This window comes from Diadema setosum, chromosome 7 (genome assembly GCF_964275005.1).
Source record: "Diadema setosum chromosome 7, eeDiaSeto1, whole genome shotgun sequence".
NCBI lineage: Eukaryota > Metazoa > Echinodermata > Echinoidea > Diadematoida > Diadematidae > Diadema > Diadema setosum.
The window spans coordinates 23911916-23934365 of NC_092691.1; the positions used below are offsets into that span (position 1 = coordinate 23911916).

The following is a 22450-nucleotide window of genomic DNA, read 5'->3' on the forward strand; positions in this document are numbered from 1 at the left end:
TTGAATAATCAATGTGTCAATCCTTCACTGTCGAAAGCCAGATGTTGGCTGGAACAGGAGTATTTGATGTGCCAGGAAGAAGGCCTCTGTCAAGAACCATTGTCTGTCTAGTTATAACACAGATGTCAAGGCCAAGAATATGCACAAATGGATGGTCTGTCAAAAATGAAAACATTTTCTTTTTGTTCAAAAATATATTTAGATAGTTAGATATCAGAACTACTTTCAGACCACATTTTAAGGTAAATGATTGATTGATTGATTGAATGATTTAGTGATTGATTGATTGATTGATTGATTGATTAATTGATTGATTGAGTGATTGATTGATTGATTGCAAATGATTATATTACCCAACAGAGATTCTCTGAGAAGGCTTTTTTTTTTTTTTTTTTGCTGAAAGGTCAATTGTCAAAAGGTCAGAGATCATGTGAAAATGCATAATTTCACTTCTTCCTCTATACCATCTGGAAACTTCTAAATTTACATATTTATGCATGTAATGCCTAACAGTGATTCTTTTGGGAATTTTAGGGTTATGGGGGTCAAACGTCAAAGGTCAGGTCAAAATGCTTTTGATATCATTTAATATACCATTTCATATACCATTTGATATCAAAATTACTCTTTCTCTCCATGCCTTGGAAATTATTCAATGCATAAACTTAGGAAAGGGTCAAAGATTTGCAAATCCCCCAATGCATACCTGCCCTCTTTGACAATATAACCATTTATCCAATAAAACCTAGTTCAAGGAAAGTGAACACTTAACACATTTGTGACATACATGTCATTTTGATATTTTGCCAATTATGTGAAACTGTCATCACACATTGTCAAGACGTACTATAGACCTATCAGGAAAAGCATGCATTACGGCAGAGGCATACCAGTCGCCATAGCAACATTTCTAGTTTTTTTTTTTATATATCTGTACATATTCAGAACATATATCTGTATTCAGAAAATGTGCTTTGCTGCTAAGATGTTGACACTACATCTATCATGTTTGAAGCTTTATTTTGCTTCTCATTGGCTGGTACTATTAATTGTGTACAGTGGGTACAAAGCAATTCAAAACATGATCAGTGCTGACATGCCACTTGAAGTGTGTTTATATCTTCCCATTATGTTCTTTGCAAGCAACAATCAGAGCATAAAGCCAGTTGCTATGTAATCAGAACACTCAGGAGTATGTCTGTCATTATGCAGTAAATGCATTTAGGGAATGACTTTCCCTTTTCTCATCAGAGTATAGCCTAGTGATTGACATATACCCTGTCTGAAAGCAAGAAAGAGATAAAAAGTTAGGAGACAAATGGGTGAATAAACAAATAACTGCCCAGATGAGGAATAAAGCTATTGTTATTGCTCTCATCTTAGACCCCGTTTACAGTGCGAGGCTCGGCCGCGGCTCAACCGCGGCCGAGCCCAGCCCCGCTTCAGTGTAAACGCGCAAAAGGCCAAATGCGAGGCCAAAATTGGCCTCGCATTTGGCCTCGCTCTGGAGGTGGTCTCGGCCGCGGCTGAGCCGCGGCCGAGCCCTGCCTCTTCTTGGTGTAAACGCAAACTGGGCCAAATGCGCGGCCAATTGCGCGGCCAATTTTAGTCTGGCTTCCAAACCCTCTGCCTGTATCTTTCGCTATGCAGGATATTAACCCCCTCAACGTCGAAAACTAGTATAGTTTAAGGTGGTTTTGTCCTGCAAAGGATTTTTTCCTTCGGCAAAGGCCTTTGCCCGAACGGCGACTTCGTCGCCACGGAATTCATTTGGCAAAGGGTCTGAAAACCAGACAATACCAAATTGCGTTTGTTTACAAGCAGAGCGCCACTACGGCAAAATATTGAAAGGTTTGAATCAAAAGCGCGGCCGAGCCCAGCAGTGTAAACGGACAAAATTGCGAGGCTCGGCCGCGCAATTGAGGCCGGACTCGGCCGCGGCCGAGCCGCGGCCGAGCCTGGCCCCGCACTGTAAACGGGGTCATAGTAGTATTTGTAATATCAAGTAATTTCTTGTATTCTTGGCTAATCCTTAATAAAAACATGTATTTGTGTCATTATGCTATGTTCTACCTTTTGTATACATACCTGACTTACATCCTAGATGTCATGCATGCACCCACTGGTAGTAGTGGCAATGCATGTACTTCTATGACCCATGCTTCAGGATCTGGTCTTTTATAGTGAAGTACCAGCAACATGAAATTTAATATCCCAGCGGTACTTCCACCTACTAACCTGTCATATAATCTTTCATATGCTTTGTGGTTATTCTGTATTTATTTCTTATGCCATACAAGGATCTTTATAATATTATAAACAGTAGCATGAAGTAATGTCTTAGATTCAATTGTTGATTTTCTCTTTTGTTTCTTTTCTCTATCTCTTTTTCATAGGTGTGCTTGATATAAGCTGAAACATCTGTCCGGAGTGTAACTGTGAGGGCAGCAGACAAATTTGTGCAGCGGCACCCAGACTGATCGTGCTTCCCTCATTAGCGAGTGGAGAGAGAGAGAGGCAGGCAGGCAGGCAGATGCATCCTGTTGCCAGCAGCTTCGCCATAATGACAATGACAGCCGCAAGGCTGCACGCAGATCCTATCAGCTTCCAGTTTTGACAATGGTGTGGTGTCGGCGTGGAAACAAGAATGATTAGCTCACGTCTCTTCCTATCACCCGAGTCCGGCAAACACATTGCCGGAGAATGATCGCTGCTTGTCTAAGTGTGTTGTTAATAGAGGAAAGTTACTCGTTTGAAGGAAAAGTAATTGACATTTTGCGTTGTACGGAATGAGACCATGGATAGCCAGAACGGAAGACTAATGTGGATAGGTTGGTGAGTGTCTCGCGTTAACTTGTGTTTCAGTCGAGGAGTTTTTCAGTGCGGTGATGGTCAGTGTATCCAATTCCCTCTCCGGTGCTGTGTGATAGCCTGCAATTGTAGCAGCCATGAAGCCCATCAGCAGGTACATGAATCGAAGGACCCGCTGGGCCCGAATCCTGGGCCTTTGCTCAGTTATTGTGATTGGATGCGTATACATGAGCCCGACATTTTCGGGTCTAGAACAGATATTCAGGAACTCGCACCCAGCCAGCGAAATCCCGCGACTAAAGCTGGATAATGTCCCCTGTGGATCTAGTCGGCGACACGTGGCCGGAGAGAGACACCTGTTACAAGTCAGTTCGACCACCGATGAAGGGGTGAAGACAACAGTGAACTCATTGGAGAAAGAGAGCAATGACAGTGGCGGAATCTATCCACGGGATTTATTCACCCTAGAACAAAAAAAGCAGGGAGCCTGCATACTGCATATCTTTGGAATGATTTACATGTTTGTGGCACTAGCCATCGTCTGCGACGAGTTCTTTGTGCCTGCTCTTGGGATCATCACGGACAAGCTGAACTTGTCAGACGATGTGGCCGGGGCGACGTTCATGGCGGCCGGCGGAAGCGCCCCAGAACTCTTCACCAGCCTGATTGGCGTGTTCCTGGCGCGGAGCGATGTCGGCATAGGAACAATCGTCGGGTCGGCGGTGTTCAACATTCTGTTTGTGATTGGAATGTGTGCGACGTTCAGTCGCGGAGTGCTTTCATTAACCTGGTGGCCTCTGTTTCGAGACTGCCTCTTCTATTCCACCAGTCTAGCCCTTCTGCTGATATTCTTCAATGACACTGTAATTCACTGGTATGAGTCCCTGTGCCTACTTTCAATATACTTTTTCTACGTCCTCTTCATGAAGTTCAATGTGCAGGTGGAGCGCTGGGTCAAGTCGCATCTCCTGAAGAAAAAAGTTAGTGCAATGAAACAGGTGAGGCTTTATCACGCTCTTCCTCTCACCTCACCATCCCCCTTCTTCTTCTTCTTCAGTCCTACTGCCATCTTTAAAATGAAGTCCTTTTCTACCACAGTGCTCCCTGCCTCCCCTTCAACCCTTGCTTGATCTTTCTTTCATATTTTTAAATGATGGTGCATGCAAAGCTATTACAAATGAGCGAGTTTGCTGTGACTTCAATAAGGGAGCTTCCTAGTTGAAGAAACAGGTGTGCAAAAAGTAGGATTTCATGGTTTGTCAATCATTGTAGAACTAGATGAAGATGTGACTTGTATTAAAAGAAAACTGTAAAACCTGAAATTCTTGCATGACCTTGAATTTCACAATAAATCAGGAGCCAAGGCAGTTTTATTAGGTAAGAAATTGCCCATTCTAATATCTGTGTACACTGAAGAAAATAGCAATACATTTTTTTTTTTTTTTTTTGTCTACATCATAACTCAAAAGCTTTGTACTGTTCAAAGAAAAAGAATTGCAGTTCCCATTTATGTAATCTCACTGCATGAACTTTAAAAATTTCACGTAGTGATGAGTTAAGGTGTATTACAATAGTACGGAAGATGTTCATCATCGTGGTAGAAACCGAAGGAAATAAAGTTGACAATGGCGTGCCCTTGAGCACAATGCTCCCTTCCGCTAGCAATATAAACAGGCACTCACTGCAGTGCTCGGTCTACTTTGCCAGATGAAGGCTAGCAGATTTCGCGGCCAAAACGTTGTATTCATTCTTTCGTGTTTACCTCGTTTCATGGGACAAATGATCAACTTTATTTCCTTCATGTATTACGATGTTTCAAATGTCTCTCTTTTAAAGTAGAATTTCATGTATGTGCAATGACATACACTATTGAAGTTGGCTGTAATAAGTAAAGTCAAACAGAATAGCAGTAGTTTTATGAAAATTGGAGATAAAATAAAAAAAAGTTTGCATGTTTCCAAAACTAGTTATATTGATCACTAACACAAATATTAGCTTCTAATAAGCAGATTTCAATCACAATAGAAATAGAAATATGATATGTTTCATTAGAATTACGTGAAATAAACAAAAACGTGATTTACCATGAAAGTAAAGTGAATTAAAAAAAAAGATAGATTGGAAAAAGTTTTATTAAACTTAAAAGTAAATTGGGAGAATTTCATATGTTTTAACAAAACAGTGGTATTTGCACACAGTACATTGTCTTAAATAATCATTCTGAAAAACTTGACAAAAAAAATAGATGATAAATTCAAATGGAATGTAAAATAAAGCCATTATAACCACTTAATTTCTTCATGAAAGTGGGAATGGAATGTCAATATTGAATAATATTGACCACAAACATGAGTTTATCACATGTGCCCAAACTTGAGGGAGTATTCTGATGTACATGCAGTGATGTCATAAGTAGGCATACTAACTTGCCTTTGTGGTTTAAACCGTCATCACTGTTTTGTGAAAAACATTTGAAACTTAAGAATTGTACAAGTTTGACAAACTATTTGTCTAATTCTTGTGAAACTTCTGCCATTTAAAAAAAAAATACTTTTGTGGTTTGTCTACTTGGACACATTATCTATAGTACTGCATTCTAAAAGACTTGTTTTCTCTGGAGATTTGTTTGCAGGGTTTGCCAGTGGTAGTGCTAAAAATTATGTGGCTATGAAATCTTTGCATAAAAACATTGTTGTATGGGACTGCAATGTATCACATTAATGGTCAAAGCTCTAGCAGTTTGTGTTTTTGTGTTTTGAGTAGTTTTGAGGGAAACTTTCTTTTTAGAAAAGAAAAAAGCTGGCAAGGGTGAGGTTTTCATATGTCTTCAACACATGTTTTATTACAGACAAAATGAACAGAAAAGATGAGACAAGAATATTTGATTGAAGAGTCCAGACATTTCAGACATTTATCTACCCTTATCTCTATTTTTTGTGTATTTTTGATGGAAGTAGCCTTTTAAATGACATTTCTAATGAGAAGAAGAGATTAATTTGCATATTCTAGAATGACATGAATTGATTCAATTCTAACTCATCAGGAAAGTGTTTTGTTTGGTATTTTAATGAAAATTCAGGGAACTGATTTTAAAACTGAAATGAAATCATGCGTGATATATGAAAAATAGTTATTCAGCAAATGAAGGAATTAACACATCACCGTTATTACTTGATGTACATTGTACTAAAGTAAGTCTGGTCTTCAGAAATCTGCAAGAATGCCCAAATACCTTTATTAGCCTATGACTAGTATTAGTGCTTTAAGTTCCGCTTTGTGGAAACACAGTATATATACTCTCTATCTCTAGAGTGATTTGCAGATGCTGATCAGGCATGGAAGGCTGTGATTTGTGTGATGTATTGGTAACAGAGGCGGTATCATTGGCATGCATGGAGAAGATCTTGTTGCCCTCGGCAACGCGGGGGTCGCTGCAAAAACTTATGCATGCATCTGATGAGGCTGCGGTTCCACTATTTGCAGCCAACTGCAAGGTAAAATGCTGACCTGCCCAAACATATCTGAAGCATAGCGTACATATATATATATATATATATATATATATATATGTAAAGGAAGCAAACTTCAAATTCAGTCTGACCTACATTTGTTGTGATATCACATTGAGTGCGTTTACAATCTGTCTTTACATATTCCTATCTGATGATCCAGAATATCCATCATTCCTCACGTGATTGCATAGGAGTCAGATATGTTATGGACTTTTTGTTTCCTGTGGCATTGCCGGATTCTAGTAATCCATCATCTCCAAGAGGAATCTACCTCAGTTTAATGTAGAGAATTCTATCCAGACGGCATACAAGGATGAGACCTTGAGACAAAGGAGAAAATTAACATAAGAAGGCAATCCACGCAGTTGCTGTTTTCCGCCTTCATAAATTCTGCAATTTAATCATGAGGCTGAACTGAATAGTTGACTGGCTAAACAGAAACAAAACAAGTAATAATATTTGTGGACCCCTAGCTATCATCTTTTCTTTCCTTTTTTTGAGGAAGATTGGTGAGTTGGCGAGAGTGTGGATATCAATCCTTGCATAGGCACATCCCTACACGTTGTGTTTGTGTAATTATAACTTCAATCACCATGTAGCAGAAGTGTTTTGTATGCTAATCCTTGCCGTTTGAGGTAACGTGAGGACTTGGCTTACACGATCAAACCTGCCCAAGCATACACGTACCTGCAACAGGATATAAACATTTGGCACACAGCCACACATTTTTAATATTTTTTTTTGTTTATTTATCTATTATTTTTCCTTGAGAAGTGAGTGGCAAAAGATGCTGGCAAGTATATTCTTGAATGCGACGATTTAGGCCACAAACTTTTACGGGTTGACGTAGAATATTAATCAGAGTGCGATGTCTCTTCAAGAGATCGGTCTCACAGAGTGATTACAATCTGGTAAAGAGTATTTCTACCATGTGACAAGACATAACTGGCTTGAAACTGAAGTATGCCACCTAAAAGAAACTAAAAGCAGGGAAAATCAAGAATTTGATATAAAAAAAAAAAAAAAACTTCATTGTGATATATTCGTTGCAACTTTTTATGGCAACTTCATGTTGTGTGTATTCAGAAAACAGTCTAACTGCCATGCAAAGAATTTGATAACAGAAAGCAAAATAAAAAAATAAAAAAATTAAAAAAAATTAAAAAAATCAATTCGTATGTGTATGTGTGTTTTATGGCAGTGTGGCCAGAAAACGAGTCTATATGTGATTCTCCATGGTAACCAAGATCATTACAGACTGATCAGCAAGCAAAAAAAAAAAAAAAAAAAAAAAAAATCAATCCTCCTGAACTTACTGAATTATATACCACTGCCATCTAAAGGACTCACGTACCACAAACCAACCATGGTATAATTGGATGGCTGCATAGCAACACTAATGGAAGTACATGGACACTGTGTACAGTACTGAAAGCGTACGATGATCCGATGTGTAGCGCAAAGACCAAAGGAAGTCAGCCGGCTGATAGAGTGTGACTCTAGAGTCACTGTTAGTATGTCAGAGAGATATACACCTTGAACCATTTGTGTTCATCGTTGTGAACCATGGCAGAAATCTAGCTGCCGTTGCTACAGTTGAAACAGGAAGCAATACACTTGGTGCGGTTGAGTGGCAATATGGAAATTGTCCTTGAGGATTGCACAGGAATTTACTAGTATTGTGTAGGCAACGTTTGTTTTTAACAGCGATCTGAACTTTCCTGTCTTGTTGTGCCTCTCAAATTCTGATGAATTTGTTGCATTATATATATGGATATATGTTCATATGTGTACATTAACGTGTATATGTATGCAATTCAATACACATTTTATTTCCAGTATCACATGAATTCTTTCAAAAACAATAATTACATGAGGTAAATATAGTACAAAATACATGAACATACAATTAAAAGTGGATTAATAATGTGTAAAAGGAATTCATATAGTGACAGTGAAATTAAGTTAAATCATTCCATGCATATTTCCGAACAATCTAAATGTCTAGCCATTACATTGAGAACACTTTGAATGAAATACTGGGATTTGTCTGAGTACATCAGGTATCAATGAAAATGTATATATATGTACATTTTTTGTTCAAGTTTTGGTGCCTCCATCACTGGATGAGAATACATCATTTTTGACATCACTTTATCATAGACAACAATATAAAGAAGATTTACAGAGAATTGAAAATGCTTGCACTATTCTAGCATAATGAAAGAGCACTTGAGTTCCCTTTTTTTCAGAAAGCAAGGGAAATGCCAATGCCCGTAACATGTCAGTAACAAGTCAAGGGAATGTGTGCTTTTCTTAAAAAAAAAAAGAAATACATTTTGTAATTTCTGTTTTATCACAGTGTAGAAATCCATTAATGATTACAATGATGTGTAAATGGAAAGTATGATGTATATGGCAAAGATATATAATAATGATGACAATGATGATATTCATTATCATTATCACTATCATCAAAATAGAGCTAACAATGATACCTGGTACCTTGTACAATGACAGTAATAAAATGATTCTATAGGATGATGATTTAGACAATAATACATGTAGTTGTAATAAGAATGATAGTTTATTACAAGACCAAAAAAAAAAAGCTTATTTTAGTAAAATATTTCATAATCTTCGGAAATATCAAAGCCTGTAATATCACTCACTGTATGGGAGTAGCTAGAGTAAAAGGACTGAATAACCTATTATGTATTTTTTTTTTTCCAAATCACTCACTTTGTTTCTCTTGGCACTGGTCTTTTCACAACTTCTGTCATTTCCTGGTGCTCCCCTTTTTTCTGTTTTGAAATTCATCAGCTCTTTCCTGCTTAGCTCAGGAATGACGCTGTTTGAAATATGATTTCATTATATATGTGAGGCCTCAAGCCATAATAGTTATTGGCTGATTGGTAGCCATAATTTAATTTTGCATATTTCATTTGAGACAAAAGAAAAGAAAAAGAAAAATTAACAGAGGTATATCAATTGTTTGACAGTACTGAATGTTTGTGAGGACAGTTTAATGAAATAAACGCCATGCCATCAGAAATCAGACCTAAGCTATGAAACATTGCATTGCAAGAATTTACCTTCTTTTTCTTACCTCTTTTTAATGCTTACGTTATGAATGTTGGATGTTTTCCACGAACCAACACTTTTTTATTTTTAAATGTCTTGTGCCACTGTTTATTGACTAGCTTTGTTTCACTGCAGCAATGTTTACTAACTTTTGTGCATTTGAATCCATGACTTGATTATTTGCCACAAATAATCAGTTCTAGAGATCTTATGTCATATCAAGTCTGGATGTAATTTATAGTCATTTGATATACAGTGAAAAGCAGGGCATAGCAGAAATGCACTGCCTTATGGACAATATCTATGAATACATACAAACATGCTTACATACATACATACATACAGATAGATAGATAGATAGTTAGAAAGATAGAGGTAGATGGATGTAGATTGGAAAATGAGAGATATCCACACACTCACTTAAATACATATTTTTTCTTTTCTTTTTTTTTTCTTTTATTCATTACATCGTTCATTCATTGTGGTAACTATATTCAAGGTGTGGAGACCTGAAAATCATGTTAGGAATAAGCACATTATAAGAAATCACACTGCTATTGGCCATACAGGATCCTGCCCCCAGTACTGACAATTTGATAAAGCTTGAATTCCTCTGATTTACAATTGAGTGCAATGTCAATAGTGGGCTACTGTATATCAAACAGGCCATATCCATGCAGTGGGCAGTGGGATCGCGCTGATGCCTGCATGCACAAGTAGCTGGTTTCTAATATATGGCGACCAATGCCTTGAGTGATGCATGTTTTCCACAGTCTTGAGTCATCTGACTCTCCATCTGAACTCTTGCATAAAGCCATGATGTTAAATCAAATCTATTTATTCAAACAAGCACTGGATCTCTCTTGAATATTTGCAAGTTCCTTTCTTATTTTCTCTTTTTTTGTTGTTGTCTTTAAAACGTGGTGAGCAAAATATCACACACATGAGTGAAACACAATAGTGTTTCTCTCTTTGTCGATTTAGAAAGTGACAGATTCTCATTTCTCCGCTTTCCTGTATAGCGTTGAACAAGAATAGGCGGCAGAATCGCTGCAAATTACGCCATCGCACAGGGAGATTTGATCAATACCGCAGGATTCAGCCCTCTCAATGTGCCCAACAGCGAACACGGTGACCATAAATCCTTGTCGACTTCAGCGGAAAATTTGGCTCTGTTATCCCACTGCCCATGTCTGCATAAGGTGGTGATTGCATCAAACACCATTGAGGCGAAGAATAAATAGCATAAATGCTCACTCTGCATCTGTCACTCCATAGGGACTGCATGCATATTTGTTTGTTTGTTTGTTTGTTTGTTTGTCTGTTTGTTTGTTTTTTTAGGGGGGAGGGTTGTAGGTTTAATTTGTGATTCAAAATCAGAAGTGCTACCCACCTCTCATGGTATTCCTTCTTTTCTTTTTTTTTCTATAACAAGAACTGCTCACTTTTTGTTTTTTTCATTTGCTCTGATTACACTTTCTCTCGACCAGTTGGGATTATCAGTTGGGATTATCACAAAATTTGCAAAAATAAAACCCCCACATAATATATGGCGTATATGCAATTACTAATCCATAACCTTTTTTAGTCATTCAGTTTAGTTTCAATTTGTTTTATTTCTGCACTTGTACAAATAAGTCATGTGATAAATCAACAACAGCATTCTCATCAAAATATGAATGAAAGTACTTGATGAATACAGAGAACGTAAAGTAATACATATTATTGTGTGTACTTGTATACAAGAGCATACATTGTATTCTAAGGTGCGGGTGGAGGAGATGCTGTAAAATACAATATTTTCGCGGCATGAAATTTTCGCGAGTTGCCTCTATATAGTATTCAATGCATATAGTGTAGACAAGAACTTTCTTGTGCATTTTAATCTCGCAAAATTTGCAAAATTAAAATGCATGCGAACGTTCCTTGTTTTACAGTAGTCACCAAAGCTAACAGGTTGCGTGACTGGGATAAGGGCCTCTGGGCGATATGGCATCTTGTAGATCTTAAATGATAATGCATCACATCTAATGTAGAAAGCACAGCTCAGAAACAAAGCCACCTTCAATGTTCTACGGAATACAGCTCTGTCATTTTGACACTAAGCTTGTGCTCTTGCAAAAAAACAAAAACAAAAAACAAAAGAAAAACATGCACAACCCAGCATTTGAAACAGTAGGGAGGGAGCCAGTGGTAGCAGTCGTATCATGGCAAATGTGCGTGGTGGCATGCACAGTGTGTTTCAATTAATTCTTTTAAGGAGGTTACCCATGGTGATCTGTGATACAAAACGCATTGTTGCCAGCATCTTATAAATGAATTATATCCCAGGCTGGGAGCAGCTTGGTGCAACACCTGTATGTGTGTGCGTGCGTGTGTGTGTGTGTGTGTGTGTGTGTTGTAGTTTTCCTGTTTTAGTTGCTGAGGACCTTGATACAGAAACAGACGACCTGTAGTCTCATCTTGCACCTGCAACATATTGAATAGCCACAGGTGTATATTTGTGTGTGTAATGCGTACACCTGTGGGTTTATGTATTAGTGTGTGTGCCTATGTGTGTGTGTGTGTTGTGTGTTGTGTGTGTGTTTTGTGTATATTAGAGCTTCCATCATATTAAACCTGATGAAAAGTATATGGCAGCTAAGGAGATCAAATGGATGGCTGGTCAGCTGAAAAGCATATCAGCCCTTGCTTAAAGGGGCATATCAGATTTCTGAGTTGCACATTTGGATTCCCTTCAAAGAAGGAGTGACATCTAGTGTATTGGGTTGTCACTTAAAGTCAGAACTAACATGTTTAATGCTGTTGTTGTCCTTTTTTTATCATCACAGGAGAGAGATTTAGACTGCTAAAGTCATGTGAAGATTGTGCTGTTTTGACAGTGATAGCATTGAAGTAATAAAAAAATATTATTAAAGTTTCCTTTTTCTTGGAAAGCACAAGTTTTAACTGATCTTTAAAATATTTTCTCCTGGAAAATTGGGCACAGACAAAATGTAAAATATATATGCTTAGGGATTTCATGCTACTTTTAAAGAAATTTATTACAAAAATTGGAAAAAAGTGAAACAACAACTCTTTGGTTGAGTGACCCTAAAAGATATGAAAACAGTGTAATACACCGTTCATATCTTGGATGTACGATGAACAGTTCAGGAAATATCTCAATAAACTTATCAAACCAAACCAGTGCTTCTCAACCATTGGACCGCGAAACTCTTGCAGGTGGGCTTCGATATCTTCCCAAAATAGAAATAAAAAAGGTTTGTATTCACTCTACACATAACTGGGCCTCAAAAAAAAAACTTTTTTAGGAGCCAAAGTGGGCCACGGGTAAAAACAAAGGATGAGAAGTGCGGAAGTAAACCATGCAGCATCCTCATAAACAGGATATTAAGACTGACAGTTTTATTTGTTTGTGCGTGCGCATTTCTCAACTCTTCACATGGCATTTTTCATACTGTGCTCAATAATTCTCGGAATTGTAGGCAGTGTAGTGTTTCTGAGATTCTGATAATATAACCAAATATATCATATTTATAATATATCATATTTATGATATATATATATATGTGTGTGTGTGTGTGTGTGTGTGTGTGTGTGTGTGTGCATGTGTGTTTGTGTATTAAAGTGTGTATGTGTTATTCTTTTCTTTCATGAAGGAAACCTTGTGAGAAGTGATACTGCAGTCAGGGGGAGGATGGGGTGTAGTATTTCCTTAATCAATGTACATCTGTATGCCTTTTGTGCTTGATGATGCAGTGGAGGACTTGTAAATCTCATCAACAAGTGTGCTAAACATGCAGAGTGTCGGGTCAGTGCATCATTCTAAACCTTCAGTGCCCAGGCATGGAAAACACAAAAACCCAACGACGACAACTCGACAAGGTTCTTTATTGCTGTCTCACTAAGATGTAAACCTCCTGCTTGGATTTGGTGGACTAAGACACGAGTTAGGATGTTTTACACTAGAGCCTCAAATGGCAGAAGTACTCGACAAGTAACATGAGTAGGGAGATGAATTAGAGAAAGAGAGAGAGAGTGAGAACGAGAGAGAAAGAAAGAAGGAAAGATAGAAACGGGGATGGAGGGGAAAGTGGTGAGACAGACAGAAATCATACAAAATGAAAATACAATATGCCTGTCTTGTATGTGTGAATATATCTATATATACAAATGTATAACACCTGTGTGTAGATGTTAGAAAACTCCCCATTATGCAGGCAAACTGCCTACACACAGAGGCGGTGTTCGCCTACGTCTTAAAATGGAAAGAAATGAAAGCGCATGAAATTACGCGATGGATTTCAAATCATGATTGTAATACATTTTAGAATCGGCGCAAGCGAAATGACTTATGTGAAGCGTGGTGAGAAGGGGGGAGGGGGAGAGATGTTTGATGCCCGTGCTGCTAGGTAACCTAGATACAGGAGTGAGGTGGATAACAAGACACAAGGGCCAAGTAGGAGCGATTCTAACTGGAAGGGGAGGTGGGGGGGGGGGGGGATAAGAAGGAAGACAGTTTGCCCGCAGGAGGACAGAGACTCATAAATGCTGCGCTTTCGATTTTGCAAATGAGACGGGAGAAAGCGGCGCTCTCCTCTGACCAAGGAGGGACCTGATGAGGGAAAGAGATGGTGCTGGTAATATGAGCGCCTTTTATCGCAGTCTGAAAACAAAACAATCCCCCCCCGTGTCGCAGGGATTTTTTTTTTCTTTTTTCTTTTTTTTTTTAGTGATGAGGTTGTGCGAGATAGCAAGACGCGTGGGTCAGCTTTCATTCACGTCCACGCACGGCCGGCATTTTCTTCATCTCGCATCTACGTATACCGCATCAACTGCGGTTTCTGAGCTTCTCTCTGCTGAATTTTCAATTCTTTTTGGACCTCCACACCATAACCTGTTGTCTTTGTGTTAGCTAAATTTGTGTGCGTGTTTGGTGCATTTTTAAAAAATGGTGTGTGTTTTTTTTTTTGTTCCGCATTTTTGTATTTTGTTACCTGCTATAGGATAGCTATCTTCTCGAGGCAGTGCTCCCTTTAATTCGAAGTAATCCTGACATATCTGGATTGGCTCCTCCTATGCGTTGTGGAAAGTAAACGTCCTTGGTGATGTAAAGTTCACATGTCCCTTTTGCAACCCTGAAAATTTGATTCCTTTCGTAAGCTGGTATATTGTACAGAAGTAGGCAATTCAGACCTTTCCTCAGTATAATAAAACTGGAAACTTCTGTATAATGGAGGAGAAATAAATTCCAGTGAATCTATTTGGACCACTCCCCTTTAAAAAAAAAAATAAAAAAAAGTCCCACCATTATTCTTTAATGGTACAAAAGGGGAGCATCTTTTTGAGTGACATGGGGTTAGTTCATCATTTCTGTTTTAAAAACTCTGAGGTATATTACCATAAGATTTCATACATGATGTTGTGGGACCAACCATGCAAAAATTTTTGATGTTTGCAAGAGGGATGGACAAATTTTAAATCAAAGAATATATGTGATCATATAGTAAATCAACAGAGTTCTGCTGTGGTAACAAACAAGTCCATAGTGGTAGAACCAGATCCGTAGGAGAGGAAGCATACCTTTACTCACACATAAATATAAATATCACTAATAACAAGGCTTATGTTTAGTCATTCAGCATTCTCTTCATCAGTTGACATTTCAATTTTTTCAATTCATTTTATTTTCATACTTCTCATTTATGAACACTACAACAGAAACCAGACAAGTTCTTTTACCTTTTGAACAATGTGCAGAAAACAAACAATATACAAGGTGATAACACAGTAATTACATGTAATGATAACTGGTCAAAATCGAAATCGAAATGGGGTTGATCAAAGAGAAGTATGACGGGACCTACATGAAAGCTAGCTTGTTTGGCTGTAAGCCCCGAGTAATCAGTGTTTGTGAAAAAGAAACGGAGAACGGATAGAAGATAAGACCAGAATGATGATGTAGGTTGCCAAATTTTATGTAATAAAAAAGAAGAAGAAAAAGAAGAAGAAGAAAACAAACAAACTATACATTAATATGAACTTACTGTGACCGAGCCATCATTATTATACAGCCTACTTTGTATATATACTATAACCTATTGTTGCATTAAAACTTTCACCAGGATATGATCAGTAAGACACAAAAAGTTAACATGTACAGCTATTAAGCCATTTGGTGCCTGCCGTCAAGCTCTGCATAGAAGGTTAGAGAGGGGTAGAGGGAAAGAGGAAGAGAGGGAAACGAAGTAGAATGTGGAATTGCTAATGATGAATTCAGAGAGCCTGATGGCAAGACCCTAAATGGAATCTGCAACGTGTTGACAAAATGTTTGATTGGACAATAACATACCACAGTATTACATAAGACATTACGACTGTTCAGTGTCTGCAAAATATGCACTCAATAAAAACTCTTTCAATTTACGTTTAAAAGAATATAAAGACGAGCAGCTTGTTATTTCGGGGGAGAGGTCATTCCAGTATCTAGGGCCCGTATACTTTATCGTTTTTTTTAGCGAAAATTGTTCGAGTACGTGGAAGGTGAAATGCGTCACTTTGGCGGGTAGGATAATTGTGAATCAAATAGTTTTTTTCTGAACATGCGAGTGAAAACATCCGGTAACTCGTTGGCAGAAAATTTGTACATAAATATGCCGACGTTGTAACTGAACAGATCTGATATTTTCAGTATTTTATTTTTCAAAAATAAATCATTCGTGTGGGACAAATATCCGACATGGTTGATATTTCTGATGGCACGTTTTTTAATACGGAATAGTATATCAAGAAGATTTCTAGTTGCATTCCCCCACACAAGAATACCATAATTAAGGTACGGAGTAATCAAAGTAGAATAAAGATTAAGCAGAATTTGACTTAGAAAAACACTCTTAAGTTTATTAAGAACACCCGTATTTTTAGAAAGAATATTACTTAAATAACTAACGTGGGATTTCCAAGATAAATCACTATCAATAAAAAGCCCTAAAAATTTTATACTACTGACTTGATTTAATTCAGTTTCATTAAACTTAATATGAAAAGGAAGGGTTTTAAGACTATTGCTAAAAAGCATACAATGAGTTTTATCAATATTAAGTGACAATTTGTTGGCGTATATCCAAGATTGCACAGATTTAAGTTCTTTATTCACTGTGTTCACAAGAGTATAAGGATCTCTGTGTGTAAAAAACAGATTGGAGTCGTCAGCAAAACATATAAAGGAAAGAATTGGCGAGGAACTGGGAAGATCGTTAATGTACAAAATGAACAATAGTGGGCCTAGTAAGGAGCCCTGTGGAACACCACATGAAATTAACTTTAACTGCGAATCACGGCCATTTATACTCACAAATTGTTTTCTGTTTGATAAATAATCAAACAGAAATGGATGCTTTCTTTCATCCAAAAGGTTAATAAGAGTAAGAACTAACTCTCAGTATAAAGATGTCACTCCTCCTGTAAAATATCAGTAACTTTTACAAGAATCAGTGGTCTTTAATATTACCTATCTTGTCTGAATCTTCTGTGATATGTTGAGATTTGTATTTATTGTGTAATCCACCATTTTTGTTATCAAACCAATACTTTGGCTCTGAAAAAAAGCTGGGTCTTCCCTCACATACCTCCCACCGGTTTATACACAGTGCTAGAAGTATCATACTTTTGGGGAAATGATTTGAGCACTTAGACTACCCGTCCCCCTATAACTATGGGTATTCACCATGAGTTTATGGCGCTACAACATTTGACACAAGGATGACAAAATATTACATTTAGAATCCATACCTAAGAGATAAAAAGACCTCTTAAAAGCTTTATGTGCAGCTCAGTGGAAGTTGTTTGTCTGTGTTCATATATTTGAGAAAAATGAAAAATTAGTGATTTTTTTTTTAACAAAACAAATGAACAGCTGCTCAACACCTAAATCACACAGAGTTGCTCATTTGTCTTATACTCGGATCCCTGAACTTTTACGATTCATAACTTTTATATTTCGGTTATGTTCGAATCTTCCCCAGATTTTCACTGATTTTCTGTCCCGATATTTCTGTTTTCATACAAAGCAGCATAATACCAGGATGGACTTTCCCTTTAAGTAATGGTATTGACTGCAAAAGTTGTCTCAGGAGAGGAGATATCAAACTTGACACTCTTCTCCTTCCATTAGACCCACCAGTCTGCTGGAATCCCGCCTCAGCATGCATCGCTGCGTATCCATAGCAATCGCTGCCTGCTACGTGGTAGCTAAGGACATCCAATATACATGTTCTACCGCAATCGAGTGATTGTTGTGCACGGGGAAAGGACGCAGGCCCATGACTGTATAAACTGTCGAGTGTGTTTATGCAATTCAGGGTCTGGTTGTATAACGCTATGCACGTGCATGATTTATGGACAGATGATCTCCATTAGGACTTGATGGTTCTGCGAGTTGCTGAAAAATGACAAAATGGCAATTCATCACGAGAATAATGATAGAGATAGTGACAAGAATGATCATGATAAAGATCATTTTAAAAATATCAAGGATAAGGATATTCACGGAAATGTGTTGATAGCAACAATTTATCTAATAATAATCATAGCAGCAATGCTCTAAAGATGGCGATGAAAGCAACAATAAGCCAGTTCGGGGTTCCACTTTGAGCATGAGCAGAAAAAGGTCATCTGTACCCGCAGAGCATGTTGGTTTTTTATTCACCGAGATAAGCATCTGTGATGTAATGATTATTCAAGTGATCATTATGAGTGGTGCTTGCCAGCACATCCACCTGACAGCAAAAGTGGTATTTGACAATATCAATAGAAAAAGATTGTTGATGCATTCAATGCAAAATAATGAAATGGATGCTTTCCAAAGTGCTAATTGATGGATCATTCTGGTCACCTGGTCTACGCAAGTTCATTCTTTGTTTGAACATGACTGATGAATTCCATAAATTGTTGCATGGGGTAAGCTAAAATACCTTCTCTCGCTTGAAAACTCGTGGAGTGCCTAATCAACTGAGAAAGAAGAAAGGTCATTTGTACCGATGTGCCCATGAGCTAACCCCGAACTGGCTTATTGCTGTCAAGTTGACAATGATACCAACATTTGTTAAGGTGGAAATGATAGCAAAAATTCCTCTAAATATAACAGTGATAGTAACAATTCCAGTAAAGTTTATAATTATAGCAACAACTGATGTAAAGATGACAATGCCGATAACAATTGCTGTTAATTTGGCAATGATAGCAACAATTGTAAAGGTGAAAACGATAGCAACAATTCATGTAAAGTTGATAATATTACAGTAACAATTCATATAAAGTTGATAATATTACAGCAACAATTGCTGTAGAGGTGACAATGTTGGTAGCAATTGCTGTAAAGTTGACATTGATAGCAACAAATGTAAAGGTAACAATAGCAGCAATATTGCTCTAAAGATTACAATGATATTAAGAATTGCTGTTAGATGATAATAATTTGATGATGATGATAATCATGATATACAAGGGTGATGATTGTAATAGATATTAATAATAAGTGTTGAAATATTTTATGTCATGACAATGGAATATTGATAATGTGTCTTCACATCCTCTTATTTTAGAGCTGCAAACTATCGTAATGTTCTTTTGCCAAAATCTACCTGGTAATTTAAAATCTTATTAAGTTTCTGTTTTCATCTGCGGAATTTTTCTTTCTCTTTTGCACTCACTCACACACACACACACGCGCTCCTGAAATGTATAAAGATATTATATGTTCGCATACATTCCTATATTTTCATGAAATATAATCTCTTCCAAAGAAAGACAACTTTAAAAGAATACAAACAAGAGTAAATCTTAGTGGAAACAAAGTGATAAGGAGTTTCCACTGTACTTAACATTCTAGCTTATAACTTTTTGTCTTATGGTTCATAATTGTGTATTGTAAGTAGCCTCTTTGATCAAGTGACTGTGTAATGGAAAAGATTTTTGTCTTGAGAAAGTGGAAAATCAATGACTTGAACTTTCATATCCAAGCATGAGTGCCATAATCTCATGACCTATTCGTAAAGGTGTTGTTTTACTGGCAGTAAAATTGCCACTGCCTTCATGGTGTAATGCATTAGTTTTCATCAATTTTCACTGATTTCTTCAGTTGCATTGCCTTTTTTTTTCAGAATTATACTCTATTTGGGAAGATTTTCTCTTAGATTTTTCTCTTAGATCATTTCTAGTAATTATGAAATATATCTCTGACGTTTGGCTTTTGATTTAATGATTATTGAATTTTGGATGCTGAAATAAGCCTCTATTTTCTTTATTGTATTTTTGAAATATTGACCGTGGAAATAATGACAGTGGGAGTTAATCATTATTGATATTTGTATGGCTCTATCATTTTTGACGCTCAATGTGCTGCGCAGGACATAATAGAAATGACTCTGATGGGAATTTGTCACACATGACTGAGTGGGAATAGTAAGACTAAACATTACCCTCATTGTATGAGCTCTGATGGAAGGACGTAGGATGCAAGTGACAGCTATCCCATCAGCCATCATATTTTGATAAATGGTCGCGACTGTTTTCTTTTGTGCCACAAAAAATCTTACAGGGTATCATGTTTACAGTCTGGCCGCCCATGCAGTAGCAGAATACGTCTGTATAGTGGGAAGAGCTTTCCATGTTTAACGAGGGCGGTTAATTTGCTTAAACTGCCGCGCAGCCATTGTGACTGACGTTTGCGCTCAATCACTCTGGCATTTCATGAAATTGCTTATATCGGGTTGGTCATTGAAAGCCTCTCTGTTGCCGTGACAACAGGCGGTACTGCAGGCCGTGTTTACATACACTGCATGCTGTGGGGGGTTTATGCATTTGTGTGTTTGCGTGTGTTTGTGTGTGTATGGGGGGGGGGCATGTGTTTGTGCGTGTGTATGTATGTGAGGTTTTTGGTTCAGACTAATTTTGGACTACAATATTAAAAGCAGAAATGAAATCCATCCCTTGCATGATAGGAAAGAGTGCTCAGTGCACTCAACAAATAGAGCAAGTGGAAATTCTGTTCACAAGGTTCATTCTGGCATTACATGGTTGATGCATTATTCATTTGTCATGCACTTTGCGAAATTAGGCAAGACATTTGAATGCCTATTTTAAGTACAGTGTAAATGTAATGCATCCGACTGTAAGCACACATAGTTACACGCACATTTCTTTCTATTGGTCTGTCTATGTTTATCTTTATCTCCATATATCTAAATCTGATATACACACATGTTAAGGGTTTAATACATGTATCTGCTTTCTGCTGTATATATGACCAGGCAACACAAACCCAACAAAAATTTAAGTTGCACACCCTGATTTTATGTGAAGACTCAAAATCGGTGAAACGGGTCAACCTAGTCAATCTTGGGTTTTTCATATTTTCTGAAAGAGCAATTCTTCTACATTATTCTAAAGTTTGGAAGCAAAGAGCAGAAGGGGGAATTGTGTTTTTAGCAGTTTTTCTAGAACAATTTTTGTAGTTCTAATAGTTTCACTTCATGTCATTTATTTGATTTTATTTGAGCACAGCACAAGCTTCAGCCATGGCTATTCTTCAGCATGTCTGTGCAGAGATAAAAAACAAAGCAAAACAAAAATATGAGGATAGGACCTATAATTTCACAAAACAATACATATGAACATACAAAATCATAGGAAAGAAAAAAGAAAGAAAAGGAAAATAATTAACTAGAGCAAAATCACAAGATCATGTCACATAGATGATATGAGTGAGGTAAAAATAACTCACAAATCATATCAACGTTATAATGTTGGATTAGCATGATTAATGTGATTTAGTACACTTGTATGTCTTTAGAGGCCCCTTTTCATTTCTTAAAAACCCTTTTAATATGCACTCTTCACTTTCAACTCCAATAACTTCTGACAGAATGATGACACTGCTTTAAAAGTTCATAGTAGTCATGAATAGAATGCAAATTTCAGCTTTATCTGACAATCCCTTCATTGTTGATGCTACAGAATTTTACATCCTGTTTTTTTTTTTTTTTTTTTTTGTCCACTACATTGCACAGAGCAAGGATTGGTAAGATTACCTGGTAAAAGTGCTCAAATAGACCCCATACTTCAGAGCCTCTTTTTTTCAGTATTAAAATACTTTTCCAGAGTGTGTACTCTTTTCCCATCATTTAGATAACTTTAGTAGGAAACTCCATTTGTATCAGGTTGCACATCATTTTGTAACTACGGAACTCTTTTAGAATATGCCTGTAACTGAAAGTCGGTGTCTGGTGACTTTTTTTGGGCTTTGTGGTGCAGGGTCACATAATTATGATAACATATACCATGTGCCATGTACACATGTTGTCATTGTACAAGTGTTACACATGGTTTTGTTTGCATGAGTGTGTGGATGTTTACATTGCAATTGTTTTGTTGTATTTCACATCATTTCATGACCTTGTGAAGCTGCTTGGAACTAGATTTCCATGTTGTGGATCATTAAAAGAAAGATCCTAACTCTGAATATAAGTGAAGGACAAATTTTGCTCTTTGTTTGTTTGTTTTTTCTTCTTCTTCTTGGAAAATTATCACTTAACCAATAGATATGATATGTACTATTAACATCTAAGGATGTAATGTCTAATCAGTAGTGGGAAAAGTCATAGATTGCACAAGGAAATTAAAAAGATATTGGAATTTCCAACTTCCATGTATGATAGCGCCTCACAATCACGGCATTTAAGGTCTTATTTCCAGGAGTTTACACCCTCACAATGCTAGGCGGTTTGTTGATTATTCCTGGTCTAACCGTACATCATCACTTGCCCACTGGAGTGGATAGCACCAATGATGCACACCATTGGATGGTTCGAACATGTGAGACTGTCACGCAAAGAGTTAAAGGGATGTTGTATGGGAATATGGTATACAAGTGAAGTTTTCCTAATTCTTTTGAGTATCCCTCCCAATTGTGAACTTTACAGCACATTTTGTTGCTCTGACAGTAGTTTTCTCAAATTAATCACATCTTTCGCACACTTCTT

At 37.3% G+C, this 22450-nt stretch overlaps 1 protein-coding gene across 1 annotated transcript in view; it reads left to right on the top strand.

The window, feature by feature from the left end:
* Nucleotides 1-2814: 2814 nt before the first annotated feature.
* LOC140230463 (sodium/potassium/calcium exchanger 2-like) overlaps nt 2815-22450 on the top strand; it is a 103749-nt gene continuing 84113 nt past the window's right edge. Inside the window, exon 1 of the mRNA XM_072310616.1 lies at nt 2815-3809. Within this exon, the coding sequence (XP_072166717.1) occupies nt 2949-3809 (861 nt within the window). The 5' untranslated portion in view covers nt 2815-2948. The remainder of the gene's footprint in view (nt 3810-22450) is intronic.